General features: G+C 48.8%; 1 protein-coding gene across 1 annotated transcript in view; it reads right to left on the bottom strand.

Annotated features, from left to right (window-relative positions):
* XYLT1 (xylosyltransferase 1) overlaps nucleotides 1-26839 on the bottom strand; it is a 152197-nt gene that overhangs the window by 75103 nt on the left and 50255 nt on the right. Inside the window, exon 2 of the mRNA XM_066330325.1 lies at nucleotides 6608-7130. Coding sequence (XP_066186422.1) covers nucleotides 6608-7130 — 523 coding nt within the window. The remainder of the gene's footprint in view (nucleotides 1-6607; nucleotides 7131-26839) is intronic.

Here is a 26839-nt window from a genome sequence, read left to right as displayed (position 1 = left end):
AAGTGTGACCCCTGTCACAAGTGTGACCCTCTGTCACAAGTGTGCCCCCTGTCACAAGTGTGCCCCCTGTCACAAGTGTGCCCTCTGTCACAAGTGTGACCCCTGTCACAAGTGTGACCCCTGTCACAAGTGTGACCCCTGTCACAAGTGTGCCCTCTGTCACAAGTGTGACCCTCTGTCACAAGTGTGACCCCTGTCACAAGTGTGCCCTCTGTCACAAGTGTGCCCTCTGTCACAAGTGTGCCCTCGACGGTGGGAAAGGAGTTCAGCCGTCAGTGTCTGAGGTGACACGCTCCCACACCAGCCCTGCCCCAGGAGCCCCCTCCAAGGCCCACGGTCACCCCCACGAGGCAGGGGCGGCCAGCCTGCACCTCGGGGCTGGTGACAGGGCTGCTGTCCCCTGCTTTGGGCACTGACCCGCATTCCCAGCGCTCCCCGGCCACAGCAGCATCTCTCCTCACATCCCACTTTTAACTGTCCAAACCTGACACGGGCCCACGTAAAGGTAAATCTGAGAACCCCTGAAACAAACAGCGTCCCTGAGATGTCACTTTTCTCCTGACAGGGCCACAGCTTCCCTGATTTTCCTGGAGTGGGTTCTGCTTCACACACATAAGGGAGAGACATGAGAGACATGTCACTTATTTCATAAATTCATTTTGCCTAAAATGCAAGTACTGAGCCTTGAAACAGCCCTTTATAAGGAGAGCAGTGCTGGAAACGTGGTTTCCAGAGGAGGATGCCATCTCTGTGCACGGTGTAATTACACCTCAGCATTCTGCAGAGAGCCAGGGCACGGCTTAAACGCTATTAATTGTGAGCAGTTTTGTTCCACGGGATGCTGTTTGCTGATAACTACTCAATTAGGGTTATTCTGCAATTAGTCTGCTCACAGTAAATTTACTGCAACCAGAGTCATCTGTGGTGCAGCAAATTAAGAAATGCTGTCTGGGCTGCATGTGCAGTGGCTCTCACATGCTCCTCACACCGTGTACAGCTCCCCACAGTGATTGTCACACGAACAGACTGACACGCAGCAGCAGCACACAACGGCATCTGGAACCCTGAAACCAGCAGAAAAAGACAGATCTGGGCTTCAACGACCTGTAGATCAAACCCAGCGAGTCCAAAAATGCCCTGCCAAAGCCTTAGAAGCTAAACAAACCACCAATTGCACGTCGCTGTGTGCATCCACATGCATCTTGGGCAGATGAAACCCTTGACTGGCCTCAGCACAGCTCCCGTTCTTTCAGAATTCTGTAGAGGATGCTCTCATTTCCTCGCCTTGAAGAACAGCTCTGCTCCAGCCCGCAGGAATTTGGCACCCTGGGCTGATCCTCTCCCTTCCTGCAAGTCCCACCTCTTTCCCTGAGTGCCTTGAAGACTGCAGGTAAAAGCATTGTGGACATCCAGATTGCTGTTACCTGGGTGTTGCTCAGGAAGAGAGCTCCAGAGCTCTTTTCTCTCAGTTTGAAAACCAACAGGTCGTATTTTCTAAAAGAAAATGGAAAATTTTCTTCCCAGCAGCCTCCAAGAGGCTGAAAGCACTTGCCTCAGTGTGCCAAAGCAGCATTATCAATAAGCAACCAGGGAGAAGGCAGTCTGATCTGCAAAACACTCTTCCAGTATTATTTAAAATTATTATTATTATTTAAAATTATTTGGAATGACGAAATCTTGATTATTTCCCTACTTTACTGTGAGCTGGGTTTACCCCACAGGGATGAGGGTAGCAGAAAACCTGTCTGATTTAAAAGCTTAAAACAAAAAGACATAGACACACCCACAGGAAAGAAATCAGGATCACTTGAATCAGGATCACTTGATCACAGATCAGGTCCCCTGAGCTTTGTCCAGAGGGATTTTATCTGGATACACAGGGATTCTGTCACAGATCAGGTCCCCTGAGCTTTGTCCAGGGGGATTTTATCTGGATACACAGGGATTCTGTCACAGATCATGTCCCCTGAGCTTTGTCCAGAGGGATTTTATCTGGATACACAGGGATTCTGTCACAGACCAGGTCCATGGAGCTTTGTCCAGAGGGATTTATCTGGATACACAGGGATTCTGTCACAGATCAGGTCCCTGGAGCTTTGTCCAGAGGGATTTTATCTGGATACACAGGGATTCTGTCACAGACCAGGTCCCTGGAGCTTTGTCCAGAGGGATTTTATCTGGATACACAGGGATTCTGTCACAGATCAGGTCCCTGGAGCTTTGTCCAGGGGGATTTATCTGGATACACAGGGATTCTGTCACAGATCAGGTCCCTGGAGCTTTGTCCAGAGGGATTTATCTGGATACACAGGGATTCTGTCACAGATCAGGTCCCTGGAGCTTTGTCCAGGGGGATTTTATCTGGATACACAGGGATTCTGTCACAGATCAGGTCCCTGGGGCTTTGTCCAGAGGGATTTTATCTGGATACACAGGGATTCTGTCACAGATCAGGTCCCCTGAGCTTTGTCCAGAGGGATTTATCTGGATACACAGGGATTCTGTCACAGATCAGGTCCCCGGAGCTTTGTCCAGAGGGATTTTATCTGGATACACAGGGAGGGGTATTCTAGAGACAGGAATTCCCATTTCAGCTTCTGCCCCCTCCCAGTGCCTCTGCACCATGATGGACAAAGAAGAGAGGCAGCTGGGTGACCTCCCCCAGCAGCTCTGGTGAGCAGAGGAGAGTCTGGCACACCAGGAGAAGCTGTATCTGGCCTCCACAGGACTGGCCAGAGCTGGTCCCAGCAAGGAAACATCTGCCCCAGTCCCCAGGCTGCTGATCTCTGTCTCCTGTGCCAAAGGAACTCCCCACAGCAGGTCAGTGGGGATCTCAACCTGCCCAGGCTGGATTTGCCATTTCCTCATCTAAACCTTGTGCTGAACCTACACTTCCCGTTCCTGCTGAAGGCATTTTCCCCAGAACACACCTGGAAAAAGGCCAAACTTTCCCTTGTGAGTGAGGGGGAGCTGAAGGTGCCCCTGCCCTGCTCTCAGCCAGGACTGGGCTGCACCTGAAGCCCCTGACTCCCATCTCCTGGGCCACGTTTGTGCTGTGTTTTTACGGCCAGCGCAGGGGGAAAAGGCAGCTCAGGTGCTCTGCAGCTCAGGGCAGTGGGGAGGTGCCAGGTGCTGCTCCCCTGCCCCAGCAGCAGTGCCCTCGAGGGACTGCAGCCCTCGCAGGGACGACACCTGCACGTCACAGGGGACAGCATCCTCTTGATCTCAGCACTCCTTTCTGTTACCACTGAAGATGCTGTGACCAACCTCCTCCGCCCGTTGCCTTCGGGAACAATAAAACCCTTTAAAAAGAAGCGGCCTGTACGCTGCTGTGGGTGACAACACTGAAGGGGATGTACCAGTTACGGTTTCTGACAGCCCAGCTGGATGCAGCCCTGCCCAGGACTGACGGCTGCACTCAGCAGCGTCACGCTTTGCATCCGCTGAGACAAGATCCAAGGGGATTAAAGGCTGGGTGGCACCTCAGTGGGAACCACAGCACTGGGAACACGCTCATCTCTTGGGAAAACGGATGGATGTGCTGCTCCAGCGCAGAAATATTCACACTTCACAGTTTTGCTGAAAACAGAGCAGGAAACCTTTGTGCAAAGCAAAGCGACGGGAACAACACTCACGTGCTGAGTACAGCCCCAGGTGTCTGGCTGCTGCTGTAAAACCACCACAGCACTTTTTTGGTACACGAAGTGCCGAGGGCTCTACCCAAACCTCCCTACCAGCAATCCTGCCACTGGGGCGTCCATCAGCCCCAAAGGCTGATGTCAGCACTCCACAAACACCTCCTGGGACCAAGCTCAGCTCCTCGCAAGGACCAAGAGTGGATCCAGTCACCTTGACGAGGGATGGAGTTGTTCTGTGAGTGAAGAAGAGCAGTATTTGTGTTCTCCAGTGGGAGGAGAGATACGGCACCCCAACACACTGAAATTCAGACAGTATTTCTTTACAGGGCAATAAAATTATACCAAATTATATACAGACAAGGCTTTTCAGAAGGCACTGGGCACGTTCAGTTTTGGGCTCCCCCCGTCTGTCTTGACAGTTCTGTACTCAAATTCTGTACTCAGACTTTTGGGACGTGACTCCAAGGTCTGGATCTCTCCCACAGGTTTGGTGACCTGATCTTTTGATGCATTGGTGCCTCCTGTGTTACCAGCTCGTGTCCCATTGCATATGCTGCTGCATCACCAGTGCCCCAAGCAAAGCTCCCAAACCTGCTCCAGAGCAGCCTCCTGCAGGACACAGGAGCTCCAGACTCTGTGCCAGGGAAATCTGGCACGTGAAGTGGTTAAAACTTCAGCTGGCAGCATGGGCAGGAGGGAAGAACCTTGAGGCAAAGAAAAGTCAACATTTTCCCCTGTATCCCTCTGGCTGGGCTAACACGTCTCTCAAGTATTCTTTTTAAACAAATGTCACCACTTAAAATAATAATAATAAAAAAAAAACTAAATTAAACTCTCGCTCAGCAAACCAAAAAATTTTAGACACAATCTTTTTGCACCTATTTTTTAATGTGGTATATATATTCATACCACATGAGTTTTTCCTAAATTAATCACATTTGGACATTTTCATCATTTTTCAGGTCATATTCGTAGTTCCCAGTTTTCCTGAGAATTTTACTCTGGCACTTTAATGGAAGCATTTACACCAATGTGCCATGTTCATCTATGTTTGAAGTGTAAAATGTGACCCTGTCCTTGGCTCCAAGACCACACCATTATCCTGACTGCAGGGTGCAAGAGATAAATAAACCCTGTGTTTAGAAAAGGAGCAGTAAATATTCCTTGAGAATCCTGGTTTTTAAGTGTGGCAGTTGTTGAAAACTCCTGGAGAGTCACCCCTGGGAGACAGACTGCAGGCAGGACAGGACCCCACGGGCGTGTGCAGGGTGTGCCCACACCGGTGACAGTCACCCTCCAGCTGTGCCCAGGACATCATCTGTACACGGGGCACATTTACCACACAGACAGCGCTGATCCCAGTCCTGAGACGCCTTCCTGACCCCAAAAGTGTAGGGTCTGCAGAGGAGCTGACCTCCCCAGCTTTCTCTGGAGCGAGGAGAAGTTTATCACAGCGAGTCCCACCAGTGGAATGCCCAGGGGGATCACTGAGGCTCATCCTGCTGCTGAGGTCTGCTTTTGCTGTCTGCTGCTCTCTTGCCTTCCCTTCAGCTTGTGCTGCCTTTACTGTGCCTCTTCCCCTCTCCCACTGAACCCCAAATCCTCTGCCTGCCCCATTAATTCTTCCCCTCCAGCGTCTGCCCACCCAGCTTAACGATTTGGGGAATTACCGTGACAAAAAAGGGAGAAAAACCCACCAAAAGAGACATGGTAAAGGACCAAAACAAAGCAGTTTTGGTTCCCACGCTGGGGTGGGACACGGGGGTGCTCAGGCCACTCATCCTGGTAAGATGCACCATCCAAATTCAAAGCCTAAAAATCCTGTTACAGGAAGATGTGGTTTTTTGGATACATTCTCTGGGCAGCTCCTCTGTTTTACTGCCAGCACAGGGAATTAAACCTCCCAATCTCTGTAACAGCACCCTTCTCTCCACCACACTGAAATCCCCTGCAGGGAGCACTGCTCTGTGCTGGTGCAGTGAACAAACCTTAGAGGACGTTCCCAAAGAAAGGAGCTGAAACTCCCCTGGATCCCACGGACCCCCACGTTTATTCTACATTCTCAAAGCAAGAGCTGCTCTCTCGTTCCCAAATCCCCTCTGCGCTGCCAGCTTGGACAAGGCCATGGCACATCCCTCTGTGCTGGAAGGGCCAGTCACAGGGGGGACAAACAGCTGCTGCTGTGAGTAACGCTGCTCCTGATCAATAGCCACTCTGATCAGTGCTGTTTGCTTTTAAAGGCACTTTATGGAGAATTACAGCTGGGTGAACGGTGCCACGTGAAGCACTTCTGGAAAAGCAGAAAAAGGCCAGCTCAGACATGCAAACTGCCAGCTGAGACCTAACTCATGATCTGAGGGATGGAGAAACCAGAGCAACAAATCTAAGCTTGGCTTAGGCCAGCACAGCTAACTGACTCTCCAGCAGTGAGTCTGAAAATAACTTTTGCTGATTCGAGAACATTAAAAATAGAAGTCGGCCACAAGATTGGATTTTCCCTGTGCTTTCGGAATTTTTTTTAAATGTACTTCTGATAATCACCTGGGGTTATCAAAACGCTTAGGGCTCCACTGTGACAGAAGAACAGCCATATGGCCATAACAGCAATGCCACTCGTGTTCTGGTCAGCAGAAAGCTCCAACACTCACAATGACCAAAAGGCGTAACAAGAGTCTGACTGTGCATCTCTGAAAGTTAATAACCACAACAAACAGGAGCAGCAGCAGAATATCTACACCACATCGTGCAGTGACAATCTGGTGGAAGTGAATTCGACAGGACTCCACCACGGACCTTGAGACCCCCGCACAGTTCCCAGTTAAACACATCCTTAAAGCCTCCTTTGTTTCCCCGGAGTGGCCCCACGGCACGTCCCTGCAATAAAGCCGCTTTTGTCCCCAGAGGGCCACTCCAACCACACAGAACTCATGCCCCAAGAGAGCGTGTCACCTCCCCGCGTCCCAGCTTACCCTCCAGGGCGCAGAAGCGTGTCACCTGCTCCGGCATCAGCTTGCCCAGCTTGTGCTGGCAGTAGGCGTCGGCGATCTCCTGGCGACAGCGCGGGGACTTGGCGCGGGACATGGCCGAGATGGCCTCCTTGCCCGTCACCTCACACCTGGGGGGCTGCTCGTACTTCACCTGCGGCGAGCTGAGCTCCAGTTTTTGTATGAGATGCTCCGTGGGGAACCTGTCCACCTCCTTCAGATTGTGGCTGCTGCTGTTTTTCCCCAGCGGGTCGCTGAAGTGCACCACCTCGTTGGAGCTCTTCGCCAGCACCAAGGTCTCCTTCATCTTTCCCTCTTCCAGCTTCTTCCTCAAGTGCTCCTTTTGTTTGCTGAGGGGCTTTTTCACCAGCTCAGACTGGTGTTTTTGCCTCTGAGTCCTGGCAGCAAAGTTACTGTTATCAACAGTTTCGAAGTCCTTGGGGACCGAGTTCTCGTTGTTGCTGTCCGTCCGCACCTTCTCCTTGGGCCGGTGGGAGAAATAGCCATCCTACAAATGGGGACAAAAACCACACTCAGCTCACTGCAACACTCACGGGCTTTTCTACATGAAAACACACATCAGTCCCAATCCAACACCCTGCAGAAATCCCCGTGTTGGGGTTTGCTGCAGTGCCCAAGGCACCCGGCATCTCTTCCTCCCTGGGCCACAGTCCAAGGCCTGTCTCAGGTGGAGCAGGGAGCTTTTACACGGCTCTGTGAGCAGTGATTAACCACACACCTCACCCTGACACCATTAAATATCCATGAGAAAACAGACACGGGGCTCCAGGCAGCAAAAGCAGGTTTCCTGCTCGCTGTCCTTCACCCCTTGGGATTGACAATGACACTCTGAGCCTCCCTGAGTGCAGAAAGCGCCAGCTGACTACAGCCTGGGCTTTCTCTGGGTGAAGGAACTCTGCTACAAAACAAAACCCTCTCCATTTCGCCTGTTTGTTCTTTTGTTGGTGCTGTTTTTGGGGGGGTTTTTTGGGTTGTTTTGGTTCGTTGTTGTTGTTTGAGTCCCTACAGGTTTGAAGCCTCCCTGGGAAGGTCAGAGTCAGGCTCAGTGTCAGCCCTCAACCATCACGTTCCTCCTCTCAGTGCTCTTCCATCAACACACAGCCCATAATTAGCAACACTCAAACTCTATCAGATAAAGGAAAAGTCCATGTAGAATATTTCTTTGCCTCAGGGTGGGTGAGGCTGAGCTGCCTTTGCTCCACCTGTGGAAACTCGAGGGGGACACAGCTTCTAAACCTGCAGACACAGAAACACCTCTGTTTGCAAAAGTGAGCAGTAGCAGACAAAATGGGTTATTAAAGCAGCTGGAAACGTGAAAACGCCGGTGCAGGTTCCGAGTGTGCCCTGTCTCCTTCCCACCTGTGGCACACCTGACCGAAAAAACCAGCCTGGGAAATGACACACCACTAACCACGACTGACATCTTCCAGCACCCACCAACCGCGTTCTGTATGCAAAACATTTCAGCAGCAGCAGCTAAGAATTGTAAGAATTGTTTCTCACAGCTCTTCTGGAGCTACTGAACAGTCAGGGGCTGCGGGGAAAGGAGATAATGACTTATCCCAGGCCATGCAGGGGCTCAGTGCCCCTCAGACCTCGGCAATGGGAAATGTTTGAACCCTCCATTCACCAGAAAAAGTTGTTCAGTGAGTGGATAAAGTCAGTCTGTCTCCATGAAAACGCCTGGTTTGCAACCGGCTTGAGCTGTCGGACACAAACTGATGCAAAGGAGATTAAACAAACCCAACACCAGACAACAACTCACAAGCCAAAATCTAAACATTTTTCAAGCAAATAAAATACTTAGAGTTTGGAGAGAAATATTTTTTATCTGTCCTGTGACCCAGAAGGATTTAAACAGAACTATGAAATGATAATTAAAACAACTTTCTGTTCGATATTAATCACATCTGTGACGTATGATTTTGTAGTGCTTGTTAATTATTTACGCATTTATGGGCTGTTTCTTACTCGAAATCAAAACCTTGCGCATCCAGAGCCACAACCTTGACGCCGTGGCCACCCCAGTGTCCCCTGTGCCACCACACTGACCTCTCTCAGTCTGTAAACCTGCATCTCTCTGCCCGAGGCCCTCGTGCAGCCACAGGGCTGCAGAGCAGAGATCCCACTGCAAAACAACGACAAACCCGCAACTTTAACTGAAAAGGAGTTCTTCTGGCAGGTTTGAACAAAAGCCAGGCCAAAGGCAGCAGATGTTAACAGAGTTCTAGTTTTCCGTATATTTTTCCCCTTTTACTGCAATAAGAACATTGTACTTTAATTGTCAGTGGCTGCAGACTTGGGAGAAAACGTTTTGTGAAAAATGAATTAGGTTACTCTGCGGCTGTCATTAGAGAGGGAGATGCAAAAGGTGAAAATGGGTTTATTGACTTGGCAGGCTGGCAAAGATGAAAGGTGTAATTGCTTCAAACACGGGGCTTTTTGTTTTGTGAAAGGAAAACGAGACAAAGCAAGAATTTGGGTAAAAAGGGGGATTCTGATACTGGAAAAAGTCTGAGTCCTTTAGGTTCGTTTCCAACAGACCAGGCACAGCCAGCCCAACACTACAGCCCCGGGCATCCCAAAATGCAGAGGAACAATGGAGCACCACAAAGGGCACAGGGGACCCCTCACGGAACATCTGCACCGCTAAGGGATTCTTTGGAGGATTGGTTTTCCCTTCCTTTCCGAAAATGTGGCCATCTATTTTTATTTTTCCCGAACACCCATTTCAGCAGGGTGATCCAAACCAACAGAAATCACGTTGTAAAAACATCATTAACAGAAGTTGCTTTTATTCCTTTTTGCATGCATGCATTAAGGGAAGATGTTCCGGTTTGAAATTGAATGAAAACAGCTTAAAAAACTTGGCTGCTTTCCTCCAAGGAGCTTTTCTGGGTTTTTGCTAACATGTGACTTACTTTGAGAGTGATTTACATCAGGGAGCAAAATAATATTGCATCCCTCAAGAGACCAAACAGATTTTCACGTTTGTTCCAGCTCAGCACAGTGACTGTACAAAAAGCCATATTGTGTCAAGAGTCATTTCAGATGTTATCTGGTTATTAAAGAGTGTGGAGCTCTGCTAGAGGGAGCTGTGAAAGCACACACCCAAACTGACCACTCTAACTGAACCCTCTAAGGGAGGTTTGGGCTTTGGCAGCACAGACCAGCCAAATGTATTGTTCAGCCTGGGAGAAAACCTGATTTCCAGGCAGAAACTCCCCCACTTTGCACATTTTGGTCCTTTTCAAGCGCCACTGAAGCTCAGGGAAGACTCCAGACCCAGGCACAAGCCCTGCCTTGGCCGAGCCCCTCGCAGTGTCCCCACCAGGAGCGGTGGCAGGGTTGGGGACAGAGCTGCAGCAGGGATTTTGGGCTGTGCACACACATTTTAACATCCCCACCTCCGCTGTGCAAGGCAGCTCCTGAGGGAGCTCAGGAAAAGCCTGGAGCTTTATTTTCCTGCAGCTTCTCCCCCAGAGAACATGGATCTCACAACAAAGGCTCCAGACACGACAAGAAAGTCAGTCTTCTTTCAAGGGGAAGTATTGCAGTGACTTTTTATAATAACGCCTCTCCCCTGTGATCCCTGAACACTGCTCACTGAAAAGCCACAAGAGCAGCAGCAGACACCAATAAATGCCACAGCACTCCCTTTTTGAGGCCAAAAACTCAAAAATCTACATGGCTGTTTGTCCTGATTCCCACACTGAAGGGAAAATGGGAGATGTTCTGGGTTTTATCTCTCACCAAATTGCCCTGCTTCATTAACTGACCAAAGTGCCCCAAGGAGCTGGGATGTAAATAAATAACAGAGTTAAGATCAGGGGTAAAGCTCCATCGTTTCCACGTTTAAACTATGCGCATGATAACCACACTGAACACCCATCACCAGCCAAACTTCTCATTTTCACCTTCCCCTCTCAATGACCTAACCCACAAAAAATAACCTGGTTAATCTCAGCTGAATTCCTCAGCTCTCAGCTCTACTTCTTCCATCCAGAATTCAGGATAGATTTTACATATATAGATTTTACATCCTTCAGAGCAGTAGTAAACACGTGGAATTGCTTCCTGGTGACTCGTTATTAACTAGATTCCAGCTAAATTCATTCCAACTCCAACCCAAACAATCCTGAGCAGCCCAGGGTGAGCTGCTGAGGCTCACAATACATCCCTGGCAGCTACAGAAATAATCAGAATATGGATGGCAGAAACCAAAGACGCCCTCACACACAAATGAAAACATCCTTGTAAAAGACGGTCAGTTTAGCACAAACGTATTCAGCCTTAATTAGGTAGAAAATCTATTTAGATGAATACAATGCAAAGAATAATAATGAACTCCAGGATTACGTTTTGTTACTTGGAGGGGAAAAAAAAACAACGCAAATAAATGGGAAGTAATTGGACCTGATTTAATAGTCTCAGACTATCAGCTCAAACAACTGTAATCATTAAAGGCCCTGCAGTGATCTTCTAGTGATAAATGTTGTTAAATCAGAATTACAATACAACAAGCATGAAGAGCAAAGCCTATTAATGTGAGCAGCACTAAAAGAAATAGATTAATTCAGATCTTTTTTTCACCAGCATCCCGAGGAGCCTTTGAGTGAAGCAGACAGAAATGAAAAGCCTCCACGTCTCCTCTGGGTTTGGGTGAGGCTGGAATTTTAACACTTGCACACAGGTGACTACTGCAGATGACGACTGGATTTGGGGATGTGCCAGATGCTGGTTGGAATCTTCACAGAAAGTTCTTCTGCAGCACCAGTGGTTACAGTCATAAAATAAAAATTGCAAAAGCCAGAGGGTTATTGTGGGTTCTGCCACCTTCCTCAGCCACCCTGTCAGCAGTTCTGCCTTCCTGAAAACGGCCTGGGATGGCCCCAGCAGGGCGCTCTGGGTGCTGCTGCTCCTGGAATTCATTCAGAGCCACACAAACGAGCAGCTTTCACAACGTGACAAAAGATGATGGGGTTAAAAGCCAGAGCAAAATAAAGATTTCTGATCCTAAAAATGATGCACCCTAAGTTCAAATACTTGGCATTTTATTGGCGAAGATCATGAAGAATATACGCATTAGGAAAAGATATCAGAAAGTTTTCTAGGAAACTGCCCTCCTCCTTTACTTGGAAAATCCCTTTGGAGATCAAACCCTTGTTCTGTGCTCCAGTGAACGCACTGACGACGTTTGAGCCAAACACCAGAGTGCAGAGCGCCCGGCTTCAGCCACAGAGCAGCTCTGGGGCTCTAAGATAAACAGCTATTTGTAATTTCACTGCATTTAACAGTGTCACATTCCCGGAACTCCACACTCACGGCTGTGTCAGAACCAAGGGCTCCCTGAACACAGGGATCATTTCCCAGCACATCCTCAGCTACAGACGGAGAGCAGAGCACCAAGTCACCTACTCACTGCTCACACAGAAACATCAAAGTCAGCTACTCACTGCTCACACAGAAACATCAAAGTCAGCTACTCACTGCTCACACAGAAACATCAAAGTCACCTTACTCACTGCTCACACAGAAACATCAAAGTCAGCTACTCACTGCTCACACAGAAACATCAAATCACAACACACCCCATTGTCTCAGTGAACATCGTTCTGTTAGAGCATCAAAAAAAGAAGAGAATTTTAAATTTTGCACCTACAAATAGCTACTGTGTGAATTTTATCAGAGGTTTTGGTAAGCTGTCTTCCATCACACCAGCGCTAGCCCAAGACGTGCTGTGAGGGAATGTAACGGTGGCATTAGTGCCACTTAATTCGAATTAAACAGGCCGTGGACGGATGATTCCAGGATGGGATTACTACTTTTGGCTTTCTAAACAGTGGCTCTCTGGATTTTATTCCTCATTTTGCATCCCTCATCAACTCCCACCACGCACTGGGTGAAAGGCGAAGTGTCAGTCTCAGGGACGAGGCGTCAGTGACATCACACTTTCAGCGGTGCTTTCTCTCACGGAACCAATGGGAAAATTCAATCTCTGTCTTTGTACCCCAAACCTGTGTTTAAACCCCAAACAGGCTTTAGTCTTTTACACACTACAGAGTTCTCTTTACAATCACATTTAATAACCCACAGCAACCCCGCTGCACATCCTACTGCTGCAGCGCGCCGCAACTCCTCAGAAAGGAACTGCTCTGAGAATCCCCGGATTGCTGGGGCACAGTTCCATCTGCAGAGACAGCACAGTGACAGCACAGTGACAGCTCACATCGCTGCGTGCACCTGTCAGAACATCCATTCCTCGTTAGCGACTTTACTGTGCCAACCATCCCAACATCACAGTGACACCTGACAATCGTAACGCCGCGTGTTCACCAACACGGCAAAACGCCTCAGCAGAGTGATATCTGCAAGGGCAGGAAAGGAGGAAAATCTCTGCCGAAAACCTCACGGAGGATGCACAAAGTACAGAGAGGAGGGCACTGCCAGAAATCAGCCCAGGGCACTGCGGGTGTTACAGGTGTGGGGTAACAGCCCCAGCCCAGGTGTGTAAGGATGGATACACCTGGGGCACTGCGGGTGTTACAGGTGTGGGGTAACAGCTCTAACCCAGGTGTGTAAGGTTGTTGTGTGTGTTGTATCGCGTTGTATCGTGTTGTATCCAGCGCTGCATCACGCTGTATCGCGTTGTATCCAATGTTGTATCACACTGTATCGCGCTGTATCACGTTGTACCGTGCTGTATCGTGCTGTATCGCGTTGTATCGCGATGTATCGCATTGTATTGCGTTGTATCGTGCTGTATCATGTTGTATCCAGTGTTGTATCGTGCAGTATGGCGCTGTATCGCGCTGTATCCAGTGTTGTATCGTGTTGTATCGCGTTGCATCATGCTGTATCGCGCTGTATCACATTGTATCGTGCTGTATCGCGCTGTATCGTGCTATATCGTGCTGTATCGCGTTGTATCGTGCTGTATCATGTTGTATCCAGTGCTGTATCACGCTGTATCGTGTTGTATCGCGCTGTATCGTGTTGTATTGTGCCGTATCGCGCTGGATCATGTTGTATCCAGTGTTGTATCGCGCTGTATCTAGTGTTGTATCGCGCTGTATCTAGTGTTGTATTGTGCTGTATCGCGCTGTATCGTGTTGTATCGCGCTGTATCCAGTGTTGTATCGTGCTGCATCGCAGTCTATCGTGCTGTATCGTGCTGTATCGCGCTGTATCCAGTGTTGTATCGTGCTGTATCGCGCTGTATCGTGTTGTATCCAGTGCTGTATCGCATTGTATCGCGCTGTATCCAGTGTTGTATCACGCTGTATCGCGCTGTATCGCATTGTATCGTGCTGTATCGCACGGTATCGTGCTGTATCGTGCTGTATCGCGCTGTATCGCATTGTATCGTGCTGTATTGCACCGTATCGTGCTGTATCGTGCTGTATCGCGCTGTATCGTGCTGTATCCAGTGTTGTATCGCGCTGTATCGTGTTGTATTGTGCAGTACCGTGCTGGATCATGTTGTATCCAGTGTTGTATCACGCTGTATCCAGTGTTGTATCGTGTTGTATTGTGCCGTATCGCGCTGTATCTAGTGTTGTATTGTGCTGTATCGTCCTGTATCGCGCTGTATCTAGTGTTGTATCGTGCTGTATCGTGCTGTATCGTGCTGTATCGTGTTGTATCGTGTTGTATCGCGCTGTATCACGCTGTATCGCGTTGTATCGCGTTGTATCGTGTTGTATCCAGCGCTGCATCACGCTGTATCGCGTTGTATCCAATGTTGTATCACACTGTATCGCGCTGTATCATGTTGTACCGTGCTGTATCGTGCTGTATCGCGTTGTATCGCGATGTATCGCATTGTATTGCATTGCATCGCGCTGTATCGTGCTGTATCGTGTTGTATCCAGTGTTGTATCGTGCAGTATCGCGCTGTATCCAGTGTTGTATCACGCTGTATCGCGCTGTATCGCATTGTATCGTGCTGTATCGCGCTGTATCGTGCTGTATCGCGCTGTATCGCGCTGTATCGCGCTGTATCCAGTGTTGTATCGTGCTGCATCGCAGTCTATCGTGCTGTATCGTGCTGTATCGCGCTGTATCCAGTGTTGTATCGCGCTGTATCGCATTGTATCGTGCTGTATCGCGCTGTATCGCGCTGTATCGTGTTGTATCGCGCTGTATCGCGCTGTATCGTGTTGTATCGCGCTGTATCGTGTTGTATCGCGCTGTATCGTGTTGTATTGCGCTGTATCGTGTTGTATCGCGCTGTATCGCGCTGTATCGCGCTGTATCGCGCTGTATCGCGCTGTATCCAGTGTTGTATCGTGCTGCATCGCAGTCTATCGTGCTGCATCACGCTGTATCGTGTTGTATCCAGTGCTGTATCACATTGTATCGCGCTGTATCCAGTGTTGTATCGCGCTGTATCGCGCTGTATCCAGTGTTATATCGTGTTGTATCGTGTTGTATTGCGTTGTATCGTGCTGTATCGCGCTGTATCCAGAGTTGTATCGCACTATATTGCGCTGTACCGCGCTGTCCCAGTATCCAGCCCCAGCACCGTGTTGTGTCCCAGGAGCTGCCGTCTCTGGCTGCAGTGAACGGTGCCCATCCTGTGAGGCCCACATCTGTGCACATCTGCCGCCTGGGGACCCACCGGGAACCAGGGACACCGGGAACAGGCCCTGGTGACACAGGGGACATCATCCTCTGTCCAGAAGGTGAGGGAACCCAGGGACCCTGGTGACACAGGGGACATCACCCCTGTCCGGAGGGTGGTGGAACCCAGGGACACCGGTGACACAGGGGACATCACCCCTGTCCGGAGGTGGCCCGGTGACACACGGCTGTGGCCGGCACAGCGCTGTCCTCTCAGCCAGGAACACCGCCGCTGGGCGGCACGGAGCGGAGGGCAAACAGAAGGAGGAAAAGGCTGCTCCCAGAGGAAGCCGGGGCCGGGCTCTCCCGGCGGGGACAGCACCGCGCGGCGGGGCCCTCGGCACACGGGGACACGCTGCGGGGCCCCAGCGCGGCCCCGAGAGCTGCCCTTTTCACTCTGAGCCCACGGGAGGATGTGAGCAGAGCAGACCTGAGCGAAGCCGCTGCAGCTGACGCCTGCTGCAGACCCCCGAGGGAAAGGATGGGTTTCACAGGCGATGGGAGCCGAGAAGGAGCTGTCCTCTCCGCTCAGTTCAAGCCCTGGGTGTCCTTCAGAGCAGCCAAAGCCTTCACCCAGAGCAAACCTGTCTCTGTCTACGGCCCAGAGTCTCTTTGTGCCCAAATCTCGCCTCATTCTGAAAGCAGAGCCTTGGGATGGCTGCTAAAACGGGATATTACTGCCTCCTCGAATTGCCCAAAAAACTTTAAAAATAGCAGACTCGGGAGTTTATTAGGCAACATTTTCTCTCAGCGTCGAAATCTCCGAGATAATGAATGTCTTGGACAGAGCACCAAGATGGTTATCATCCTTAACTCTTTGACCGAAGGCATGAGCTGGGCTGCTCCCAGTAAACAAATGTTCGTGTTAATTTTACAGACGTGATTGAAATAGGAGGCACTTGAATCATTTTTTCCCTTTGCAGTTAGCGGATAAGTGTGGGCTAGCCGGCCGAAAGTCCCCACTGACACAGAATACTGCATCAAAGCAGTGTTTGAAAACCCCTGTTGATCTTATCCGCCATCTCCTGCCCACAGAGAGAGGAGTGACAACTGCAGAGGTACACATCCATAAATTCCTCTGCTCTCTACAGCCAACAAGATTCCCACGCACCAGGGCACTGCCTCGGCGCTGGTTTGAAGTGATTTCACGAGGAAGGCGAAATTCCGGCAGGGCACAGCCACTGTCAGCGGTCAGTGCACAGGAGAAGGTGCTCCACATCAGCCCCACAGGGACGCACAGCGTGTTCCCGCACAGTCTGCTCACAAAGTACGCAGTCTGCTCACAAAGTACGCCAGGACTCAGAACTCACCTGGGTGATGAACTCCGGCTGCTTGCAGTGCTAATTATTCCAGGCAGTGCCCACCGTCTAATGCAATCTCCTATAAAGTGATACTTTTTTTACAATCTAATTCCATTTACGCCGTGAACCGGCTGGCGAGGAAATTTCTGAAGCTCTAAACATATCTACCTTGAAAACCGTCTCCAAGTTTGCTTAAAGCGACGGGGCAAGAAACAAAAAACGGGACGATGTTGCTTGGGGCAGAAAAATAAATTTACTTTCAGGCATTTGGAGGGGCAGAGCAGGAGAGAAGTAAAGAATATCGACAGCAGAAAAAGCCACACAGGAATTCTGATAAAAACAGAGTGTGAACAAGGAAATGGCCCACCCACTGCCCTGAGAGGTGCCACTGCAGACACACAGCTCAGCGCACAGGAAAAGTGCAGAGCCAAGAGTGCAAACTGAAGGCACCCATCTGACACGAGAAATGTAATTGGCAAGTATCTGTAGGAAATCGTTTAACGTCAGCCCTCTTGACTGCCAGCCTGACATTCATTAGGTGCAAAGAAAAATCTTTTTAAAGCAGCGTTTAATTACTCACTGACTGTTTTAATTGCTATTACAAAGCAGTTGCTTTTAATTAGGGATCACATTAATACAAATATGACCTGATCCCGATCATTAGGATTAACTGCACTGATCTTGTGCGCCAACAAGAGTATCTTTGTATTTAAAGTAAAATGTCATTAGAAAGCCATGGGAAGTTCATCATTAATGTGCAAGCAGCGTAATCTTAATTTCCTCCTGCAGATACTGAACTGAGACCAATCATCCAAGATTTTCCAGCGTGTAAAATAAATGTCACTTCTCATCACAAAGAATATGAAGCAAAAGGAACACTGAAATAACAAGGCTGAAACAATTTGGCAGACTTAGAAAAACCCATGGCACAACTTCTTCTAAGAGCTAAAGAGATTTTTTTTAAAGGGCTAAATGTGCCCAGAAATCCTGAAATCAAGATGAAATGTTCAGAGTTAATTCTGGGTTGGTAAGGAGGCCTGGAGACCATTCGACCTGCCTCTCATGCAGATGATGCTACAACCTCAAATGTACGGCAGGTATTTATTTAAGAAAAGCTGACTGAAGATCAGTGGAATTGCCAGCAGTTAAAAGATTTTAGTTCTTGATAGTGCAAAAATGATCAAGCTGACTTAATGACAAAATGTACAAAGGCAAGAGATGTACAAAATGTACAAAGGAAGAAAAGCAATCTTCAATACTAACTTTGTCCAGCAAGTGCAGGCTGGGACAGCAGCACCCACGGATGTGAAGCAGACAGCTTTCAGCAATGTGAACCAAAGGGCTCAGACTCCCAAGACCCTGAGCAATTCACAAAATCTGGGCAAGAGGCAAGAAAAACAAAGCAACTTTCCAAAATACTAATGTAAATGTAGAGGTAGCAAAAGTTTTACATATTACTCAGGACACAGATGCTCTAAACGATGGGAAAAGGGGTTTGCTAAATATTTAGATTATGGTCGAGAAATAATGGACAGTTTGAAGACACGAATTCTGGATTAAGTGTGTTTAACCCTTGTTTGGCCTCAATCTCTTTCAGACTGTAATTTCTGACCCCGTCTCGAACCCTCTGCTGGGCTCCACCCACGGCAAACACACTGTGTTCCACGTTTGTCTTTTTATCTTATCTCTCACCCTCTGCCCTGGTGTCCAATAGCTCACCTTTTGTCCGGTCGCTGCCCCTGCTGTGGCTCCAACCTCTGCAGAGCTGCAAACCTGTCAGACAAGGAACAACCCCCTCCTTCCTGAAGAGATAAGGGGACACAAAACCAGCCGTGGGCCAGGTTCCGCCCCAAGTCAGGACAGCAGGGTTTGTGAGGTGCTGCCAAGGTGAGTCAGGCTTCCTCCTCTTCTCTGTGCTGCTGAAATTTCCCCAAAACTCAACCTCGAGGCTCTAATACATCAGGCAAGGCCCAAGGGCTGCCCTGCTTCTCCACCCCGACCATCTTTACCCCGCTCCCACCTCAGTGAGGGAGGGATCAGGTGGCCCGGCTCAGGAGCCCTGACTTGGGTCAAGGAAGCCACCAGCTTTCCCCAGCTCTTTGTAGAGATGGAAGTCATCAAACAAACCTTGGAAGCCTCTCGCTGATAACCCCTGGGGTAAACGTCTCGCCTCTCCTTCCTCAGAGTGACACCACAAACTGGCAGCAGCAGTTCGCTTCATTCCTCTCCTCCTATTCTCCCTCAAGTTTCAGACAAAATGACATTTTCACAATGAGTTTAGAGCTAACGACCTGTTAGTCAAACCGGAAAAGATCTGAGTAGAGCTGAAAACAAAGATTGGACGTTTTTACCAGTTCACTCCCCAGGACATTGCTGCGTTTCCAGGACAGACTGCACCACACAAAGCTGAGACAAGGCTGGGCTGGGGGCTCCAAATACTCAGGCCACACACCGACCCAGCTGCCCAAAAAGCACACTGAAGGGACGCTCCAAGCACAGCTGCCGCGGCCACGACGCCGTTAGCGGAGGCAAATCAAATGGAAGTCACTGGAAAGGTGACAGTGCCCCAAACCAAAGTCCCCTGGGAGCCCCTGTGGCACTGCTGAGCCAACAAACCACAGCCACGAGGATCTGACGAGGTCTATAATGCGATTTTTACCCCCACGGCACAGGGCAGAATGCTCGAAGCAATGTATATTTTTTGCTATTACAAATAAAAAGGTCCCAGGTTGCGCTCCCCGCGCGGTAACACTGCCTCAGGGTTTACACTGAACATCTTCCACGTGGTTTTATCACCCGAATCCCCCCACAGACGATGGAAAGACAAGAGGCATCCAAAAATGCATGCAGACTGCACATATTGTTTCACAGGAATATTTTCATGAGTGTAAAATGAATAGTTAAACCAAGCAATTCACAGCCAGGGTAAAGCTACTCCAGCACAAAAGCTGTCTCTCTAAAATCTGGCGTATGTTATCACAGAAAACAAATAAAAATGGGATTCCTTCTCCCTTTTGCAGACATTTCAATCAAGTTTTTGACTCCCTGCAAGCCTTTGCCTGTCCTGCTGGCAGTGACCTCCATGCAGGAGACAGGGCACGGAAGGGCACTGAGTGTTTTCACAGTTTTCTGCCTTTGAATTCGCCATCTCTAACGTCAGCAGCCCCAAAATTCCCTCCTGAATTATCACTCCTCAAACAGGCTCCTACTGACACTGGAAATCTTCCTCCTACTTTTCAAGGCGCATTAAAGTCCTTAAGAAATGCCCACAAAACGGAAATATTTATAAAACTGGGAAACTGAAACGTGCGACACGTGCTGAAGATTAAAGCAAAACAGCAGATGTCATTATTAGGCATACTTATTATATATTTATATTTCATGTATCATTTACATATTACACACTTCCTTATTTTTTTTTCCAACATCAACGCACGTATCAAATAGCTTTTTAAACAAAAGCCTGAAAAAAAATCCCGCTTGTCTCCTCTGCAGCCTCATAAATTTGCAACATCTCTTATGAAGATTTATTTTGCAACAAAGCAACCAAAGGAGTGGGCGGGAGGAAAAAGCTGTTTTTTGACAGGCATCCCCTTTGCTGATCCAGTTAAAGGAAACTGGATATTCACACAAGTGGTTAAATAAAATGTAAAAAAAAAACATTCCATGTTTTGCAATGGCAATAAATAAAGCTGCTGATGTGGCACCTTCCCAGGGCTAAGAACCCACATTTCCAAGCGATTTTGGGGTGAATTTTTGGGCAGTTTTGGGGGAATTTGGGGAGCGAAGCCAGAATTTTTTTGGGAACTCCTGACACATTTCCAAGCGATTTTGGGGTGAATTTTTGGGCAGTTTTGGGGCAATTTGAACCACAAGGTTGGTGATCAGAAGCTTCTCCTGCCCCGGTGAAATTTTGGGTGCAGAGAGCTGCCGGGAGCCCAGCAAAGGCTGAGGGAACCAAGGGAAAAGCAGCACATTTCTCCATCCCTGGCACTCACTCCGGGGTGACTCCTGCCTGCCAACACAGCCCGGGCTCCACACCAGGCTGAGGCTTCTCCCCCTCACATTCTGAATTTCCACGTGGGAACAGCTGTAATGATCACGTAGCTGACACTCACCCCACTAAAACCAGTATGTGCATGAGACAGACAGTAAAACCAATAAACCTGAGCTGGCAGAGGGCTGCTGGTGTGCAGCTGCAGAGCCCAGCAGTGCCCAGGGGGCTCCAGCAGTGCCCAGGGGGCTCCAGCAGTGCCCAGGGGGCTCCAGCAGGGCCCAGGGGGCTCCAGCAGGGCCCAGGGGGCTCCAGCAGGGCCCAGGGGGCTCCAGCAGGGCCCAGGGGGCTCCAGCAGGGCCCAGGGGGCTCCAGCAGTGCCCTGGAGCCAAGGGAGCTGCTCTGGGCACACACAGCTCACCTGAGACCTCAGGTGTACCAAGGAGCACAGCCCCGTGTGGGCACAACAGGCACGAAGAAATACAAACCCAGCCAAGCAGGGCTGGCCCACGGTGCTGCAAGGGCTCAAAAATCAGTGATAATAGCTGAGGGAGTTGTCCAGACCTGTCACTAAAACAGAGGCATTTTCCGTGGGAAAAGTACAGCTCACCCAAAGCCAAACAGGAGGCAGCAAATTCAATCGGCAGATTTCAGCAAATTCAGAGGGAGAAATGGTTTATCCCTGTGTTCTTGCTGCAGCCTGTGGCCAGCTTTCACTGGAATGCAGTGAGTCTAATGCTTACACAGCATCTTCCACCCCCAACACTCCGTGACACACAGCTCCACGGAAACATCGGGCATTTCAGTATCAGCACAAGCAGTAAAGTAATTCCCACTGAAAAATCAAACAAAGCATCTTCCTGAACTGCTTCAGAGGGCAAATATCCCACATTAGCATCAAAACAGGAATCCTTTAACCAACATTCCCTTTATAAAAAATCTAAACAAAATCTCACTTGGGCTGACAACTCATTTCACACGAGGGAAGCTTCAGAACCAACTCACAAAGTGTATGAGAATGTGTGCCAGTATTAAATTTAGGTAAGTCACAGAGTCTTTCTGACAGAGTTCTGGCAGCTGCCAGTTCGTGTTTCACTGATTTTATAGGTCAAATAATAGACATTCTGATGTCAGACACTGGAGCACGTGATCACTAAGCAATACTTTAGCAAACCCAGAAGAGCTTAGAAGCCGCCCGCGTGGCCCACAGCTGATTCCAGCCACCAGCAAAGCAACTGTCTGCTGCTGTAATGAGAGATAAAACTGCTGCACTCAGACAGCCCCGTTAATTCAGAAACCCCTGAGCAGCAGGCAGCCCCTGCTCTCCTCACCGCTCATCTGCAGCGAAGGACGACTCACCAAGTGACTGTTGTGGTTTGGAAAACAAACCAAGTGAGAGGCTCTAAGTCAGAAATAAAATTTAATGAGAAGAAAAGGAAAATAAAATAGAATAAAATAAAATAAATACAAAAAGAAAAACCACTGACAGAGTCAGAATACAGCCTGATCAGGGTGATGGAAACAGTCCAGACGAGGTGGTCTTCCTGAAACAGAAATCTTGTAGAAAGGTCTGGTAGCTCCGGTCCTCTGGGAATCCAGTGGATGAGGGCTGCTGTCCCAAATCCCAGCTTATATCCAGGTGAGAATGCTTGGCTCCTCCCCGTGGGCGGGGCATCTCACAGTGGGATGATGAGTCATGGAAGAGAGCCTTGATGGCCCATTAAAGAGAGAGATAACTCCAGAGGGAGTTATCTCTGAGTCATGCAGAAGGCATTGATGGGCCATTAACTGAAGATGGTGATAGAATACACCCTAAACTACAGCCCAGGACAGTGACCCACACTGGTCCCCAGTGACAGACTGGGACCGGGCAGGGTCTCAGCAGAGCGGGGCCATCACTGGAGTGCTGTTCTCTGCTCTCCTGCTCAGTGCCACGCTGATGCTGTTACCATTTCCTGCCTTTTGTTGTGTATTCTCCGTGCCCTCAGCATAGTTACAATTCCTTAATCTGATAACGAACACAGTCTCGGTGTTCTGTTAGACCAAACACCCAAAGGCCTTGGGGCTGGAGAAAACCCCACGCTGCCTTAAGAAACCAAGGTCCCCTCTAGACCACAGCCCTCTAGATCAACTTAGATTTAGCCCATCTAAAGAACACTTGGAAATAGAAAAAATCACACTATTCATTCCTCTCATTGAGAGGTCTTTGTGAGAGGTGCTGATTTGTGAGGTCTATAAAACTGTACACGTAATCTACTGTGTGGGAATTTCAGTGTATTCCACCCTGGCCAAGTGTTGTGACATAAAGTTCCTTATCAAATACTGAAATAAAACCCTTTACCCTCACCCATGTCTTCATTTTAGGACCAAGGGAAAGGCATCAGTGTGAAGAAACAGAAAACCAGCCACACACGCACATAAAGAACTGACAGAAGGCAGAAATGTAAGAGAAAATAAAAAAGGGAGATGGTGCTTGTGTCAGGCCTCAAGAAGCCGATTTCAGAGGAGTCTGAAGTCCCCACAGCTGACACCCAATAGAGAAGTGTCCCACTGTTCTGCAGCTCTGTGCCTCGCTGCCTCATTCCCATGATTATCTCCATCTGATAACCTCCTACAAAAAAAATTCCTACAAAATTTCTACAAAAATTCCTACCAAAAAAAAATACAAAAAAAAATTTCATGTACTGAAAGCACACAGACAGGAGCATACTGACTTCTCAGTTCTCATGTCCCACCACAACCCTGTCCAGTTGTCTTCCTTTGTTCGGATTTTCCTCTGGAAACGATGGAAATGTGAATCATTTGAGATGTGTCATCTGCTACGCAAGAAGAATGACACGATTGACATCATTGAGACCAGCCACAAAACTATTTCCCCATGGCCCTGAATTTCTGTTGCCATCTGAAAGAGCACAGGGGCTCATTTAGAGGCAACAAATGACGAAATTTTGTTTTGCATCCCCTGGGTTTTTCACAGATCAGCTGCTGCAAGAATGCTTTTTAGTCCCACACATGGACTTCTTCCCTGTGAAGGAGTTTCCTAATATAGAAAAAAGAATTAACCAAGCCAAGGGCCCAAGTAGGTCCTAGCACATACTGGATTTGAACAATTAGCCCCTGAGATATGGACCCCTAAACACTCTCCACCTTATTAATAAATAAATACAGACACAAAGGCTGTGAAATTACCTGCAAATCCCTGGAGGAGACACAGCACATCACTGCAAATCACCCCTCGGGTAGGAGGGATGTGGGAAATCCTGGAGGAGAAAAGATTGCTCGGGCTCTTTCTCCTCATTAATACCTTTCCCTAAAGGAAATCACATGCTATTGTTACTCTTACCAGAGCAACAGCCAAAAAGGCACCTTTGTGTGGTGGCAGGAGGAGCCTGGGGCTCAGCACCACACATTTCCACAGGCTCTGCCTTTTCTAGGTCCTACAGCTTACATACAACCCATAAAGTCTCTTACAAATTCCCTGCGACTAATTTAATGGCTTCTTCAAACAATAAAATCAACGAAAAAGCAACTTATTTTTTTTTAATCCCACTATGATTAGCAGGAAGACATCAATAAAGTTATACTTTAAAAAAAATATATTTTCTTCCAGCATTACTTGATGTGAAATAGAGCCCACCAGGAAAATGAGGATGACTGTTTTCATTCTAAAGCCCCGGGATTTCCTGTAGTTGCCTTTGCCCTCACCAGAAGGCCAGAAAAGACACACTGAAGTGATATATCCAACAGATAATATGCCAAGGTCTGTAACTCTAGTTCGAGATGTTAACTTTCCCACTGAGGCCACGCAGGCTGTGAAATAGGAATCCATTGCTGCATCCTCCCGATTCTACCTCGCCCTTTCTCATCTCTTTCAAAACACTTTGTAGCTGATATTTTGAGCAGAGAAAGGACCTGAAACTGTGACCCAAGGCAGAGGCAAAACTGTAAGCACCACGAGGTGATAGCAAAGGAGGCAAGAGGGCAGTCTGGATTGGGAGAGTTTAACATCTGGGATGTCATTAAGTGGCTGAAACACGGAGCAGATCAATGCAAAAGTGTTCCGAGTTCAAAGAAACGTCTTTTGCTGTTGGTGGCAAACCAAAGACCAAAAAGGTTTCCTTTGGTACAATATGCTTTTTTCAGCTCAACTGAAAAGTTGTGTTCAAAAGCTTCTCTAAAAAGTAGCAGGTTTCTGTAGAAGGCTTCAACATCTCTTGGTGGCTCCTGCAATAATTCAGGAACTCAAATAACAGTCCAGGAGTTATGTCTGGGAAATAAAATGAATACAGGAAAACAGCACACACAGGCAGCAGCCAAAAACCCCCACCCAGATGGGGCTCCTCTGCCAGGGCAGACCTTCAGTCAGCAAACCAAAGGATTTCTAAGTGAAGAATTGAGTTAAAACCAGAAAAATGCTCGGACAGAGCCAATTGATTTGCTTTTCTTCCATCTTTTCTAGGCAGTGGGAGCCTCAGTCACCAGATCTGTGCCTGTGCTCCCAAAGGGGCTGGCTTTGGGTCACACACACCAAACACTTGGGGTGTCTTGTGAAACAAAACCACTGGAGATCGCTGGGACAGCTGCAATCCCACGGGATCCGAGGCCACAATTCTGTTTATTGGGAAGACTCTCCTCTGTAGCTGCAGGAGCTCTCTGTGCGGCAAGGGCTGGGGTGTGTCCCGCCGAGCCAGGACCTGGCTCTGGGCTGATGGAATCATCTCCTCCACACCCTGGGCTCACGGCAGCCCACAGCTAAACCAGAGAAGTGTTTTCACTGTTTAAGTGAAACCAGCATCGCCTTTTGAACCAGCTGCACAGGATGTCCCCCAGCGAGGGGGACATGTCCCCCATGCATATTCTAAATAAATCTGCTCCAGTCTAACGCAGTTCCATCTCCGAAGAGGAGTTCTGCTGGGTGACACAGTTGGTACAGCCCAAACCCAACAGTCTAAGGGAAGCAGCTCCCTGGAGTCCCCAAGGATTAGTGGAGACAAACTCTAAGGAGCACATCAGCGGCGTAATTGCACAGCAACCCAAGGAGCAGAGAACAGAAAGTTTCGTGTTCTCTGTTGCTAACTAAAAACCCTTAAAAATAACACTTGCAAGAAAAAGTTGGCAGCCAATTACTGCACTTGGCTGGTTTCTAGATCCAAGATTAGGCAACGGGAATTTCCAGGAGCAGCTGCCAAGGAAGATTCCTCCTCCCCTCGGCCCAAAGGTGGCCTGGCCACGGCTGAGAGCTGCAGGAGAACTCACAATACCCCTGACACCTCAGTGCTGGCACTCAGAGCCAGGCTCAGAAACACAGGACAGGAGTATCCAAGTGCACTGACACCGCAGGGGATTTTTAAAGCAGGTTTGACCATCCTGCTGTTCATAGGCACCGCTGGGGAGGCAGAGAAATCAGATTAATTACTCACGTGTGTGCATCTAAAACCTACAGGCAGCGCCAGTGCACCACTCCAGGGTCACTCCTCTCCAAGGTGTGTCTCAGGGGGACGGATCAGCGCCCGAGGGGCACTGACTGTCAAAAGGGACACGGGGCAGGATTGGCCTCCTGCTTCCCCAAAGCTGGGCAATTCCTCAGCCCATCCGAGCACAGGGCAGGGGTGGCAGGAGCACAGGTGACAGCAGCAGGGGTGACAGAGGTGACAGCAGCAGGGGTGGCAGCAGCAGAGGAGCCACTATTCTGCAGTATCTGACGATGTAACTGTTTTGCACTGGGGTAAAAATGACCTTTTCCTTAAAACTGGATGGACACTGAACTTAGAGGCAGCAAAGGTTATTGCCAACCTTTTCTCAGAGCTTCAGACAGGACAGAGCCTCTGCAAGGTCCCCAAAGGCCCCTCTGCACCAGAGATGGTTGTTGTGGTGTTTGCCCCAAAACTGGGCAGGAAATCCACCCCAGAGGAATGGTTACAAACCAACTTCCCAAAGCTGTCTGCGCCTCGTGGTAACTGCTCTCTATCATTTTCCAATCAACACTGGTTGGCTTCTAATTGATTTTATATTATGTCCCTTACCAGAAGTAAGAATATTGTGTTTACTAGGGCAGCACAAAGAGGGCAGGCCTATTCTTCCTGCTGTATTTAATGCTGCTGCTAATCATGGAGATTAGACTGAAACAATTACAACAGCTAATTAAAGAACAATGCGGTTTTTGGCATCTTTTCTCAGACAGCACTACTGGGAATTCCTAACTCAGGCAAAGCAGGGATAATTAAAAATCGAGCTCTGGTTTCCCCTGCACTGGCAGCTGGATCACGCTGATTAAAC

Source organism: Sylvia atricapilla, chromosome 15 (genome assembly GCF_009819655.1).
Source record: "Sylvia atricapilla isolate bSylAtr1 chromosome 15, bSylAtr1.pri, whole genome shotgun sequence".
Classification (NCBI taxonomy): Eukaryota; Metazoa; Chordata; class Aves; order Passeriformes; family Sylviidae; genus Sylvia; species Sylvia atricapilla.
The sequence above is the reverse complement of the archived record's forward strand: the minus strand, read 5'-3'. Positions and strand labels throughout refer to the sequence as shown.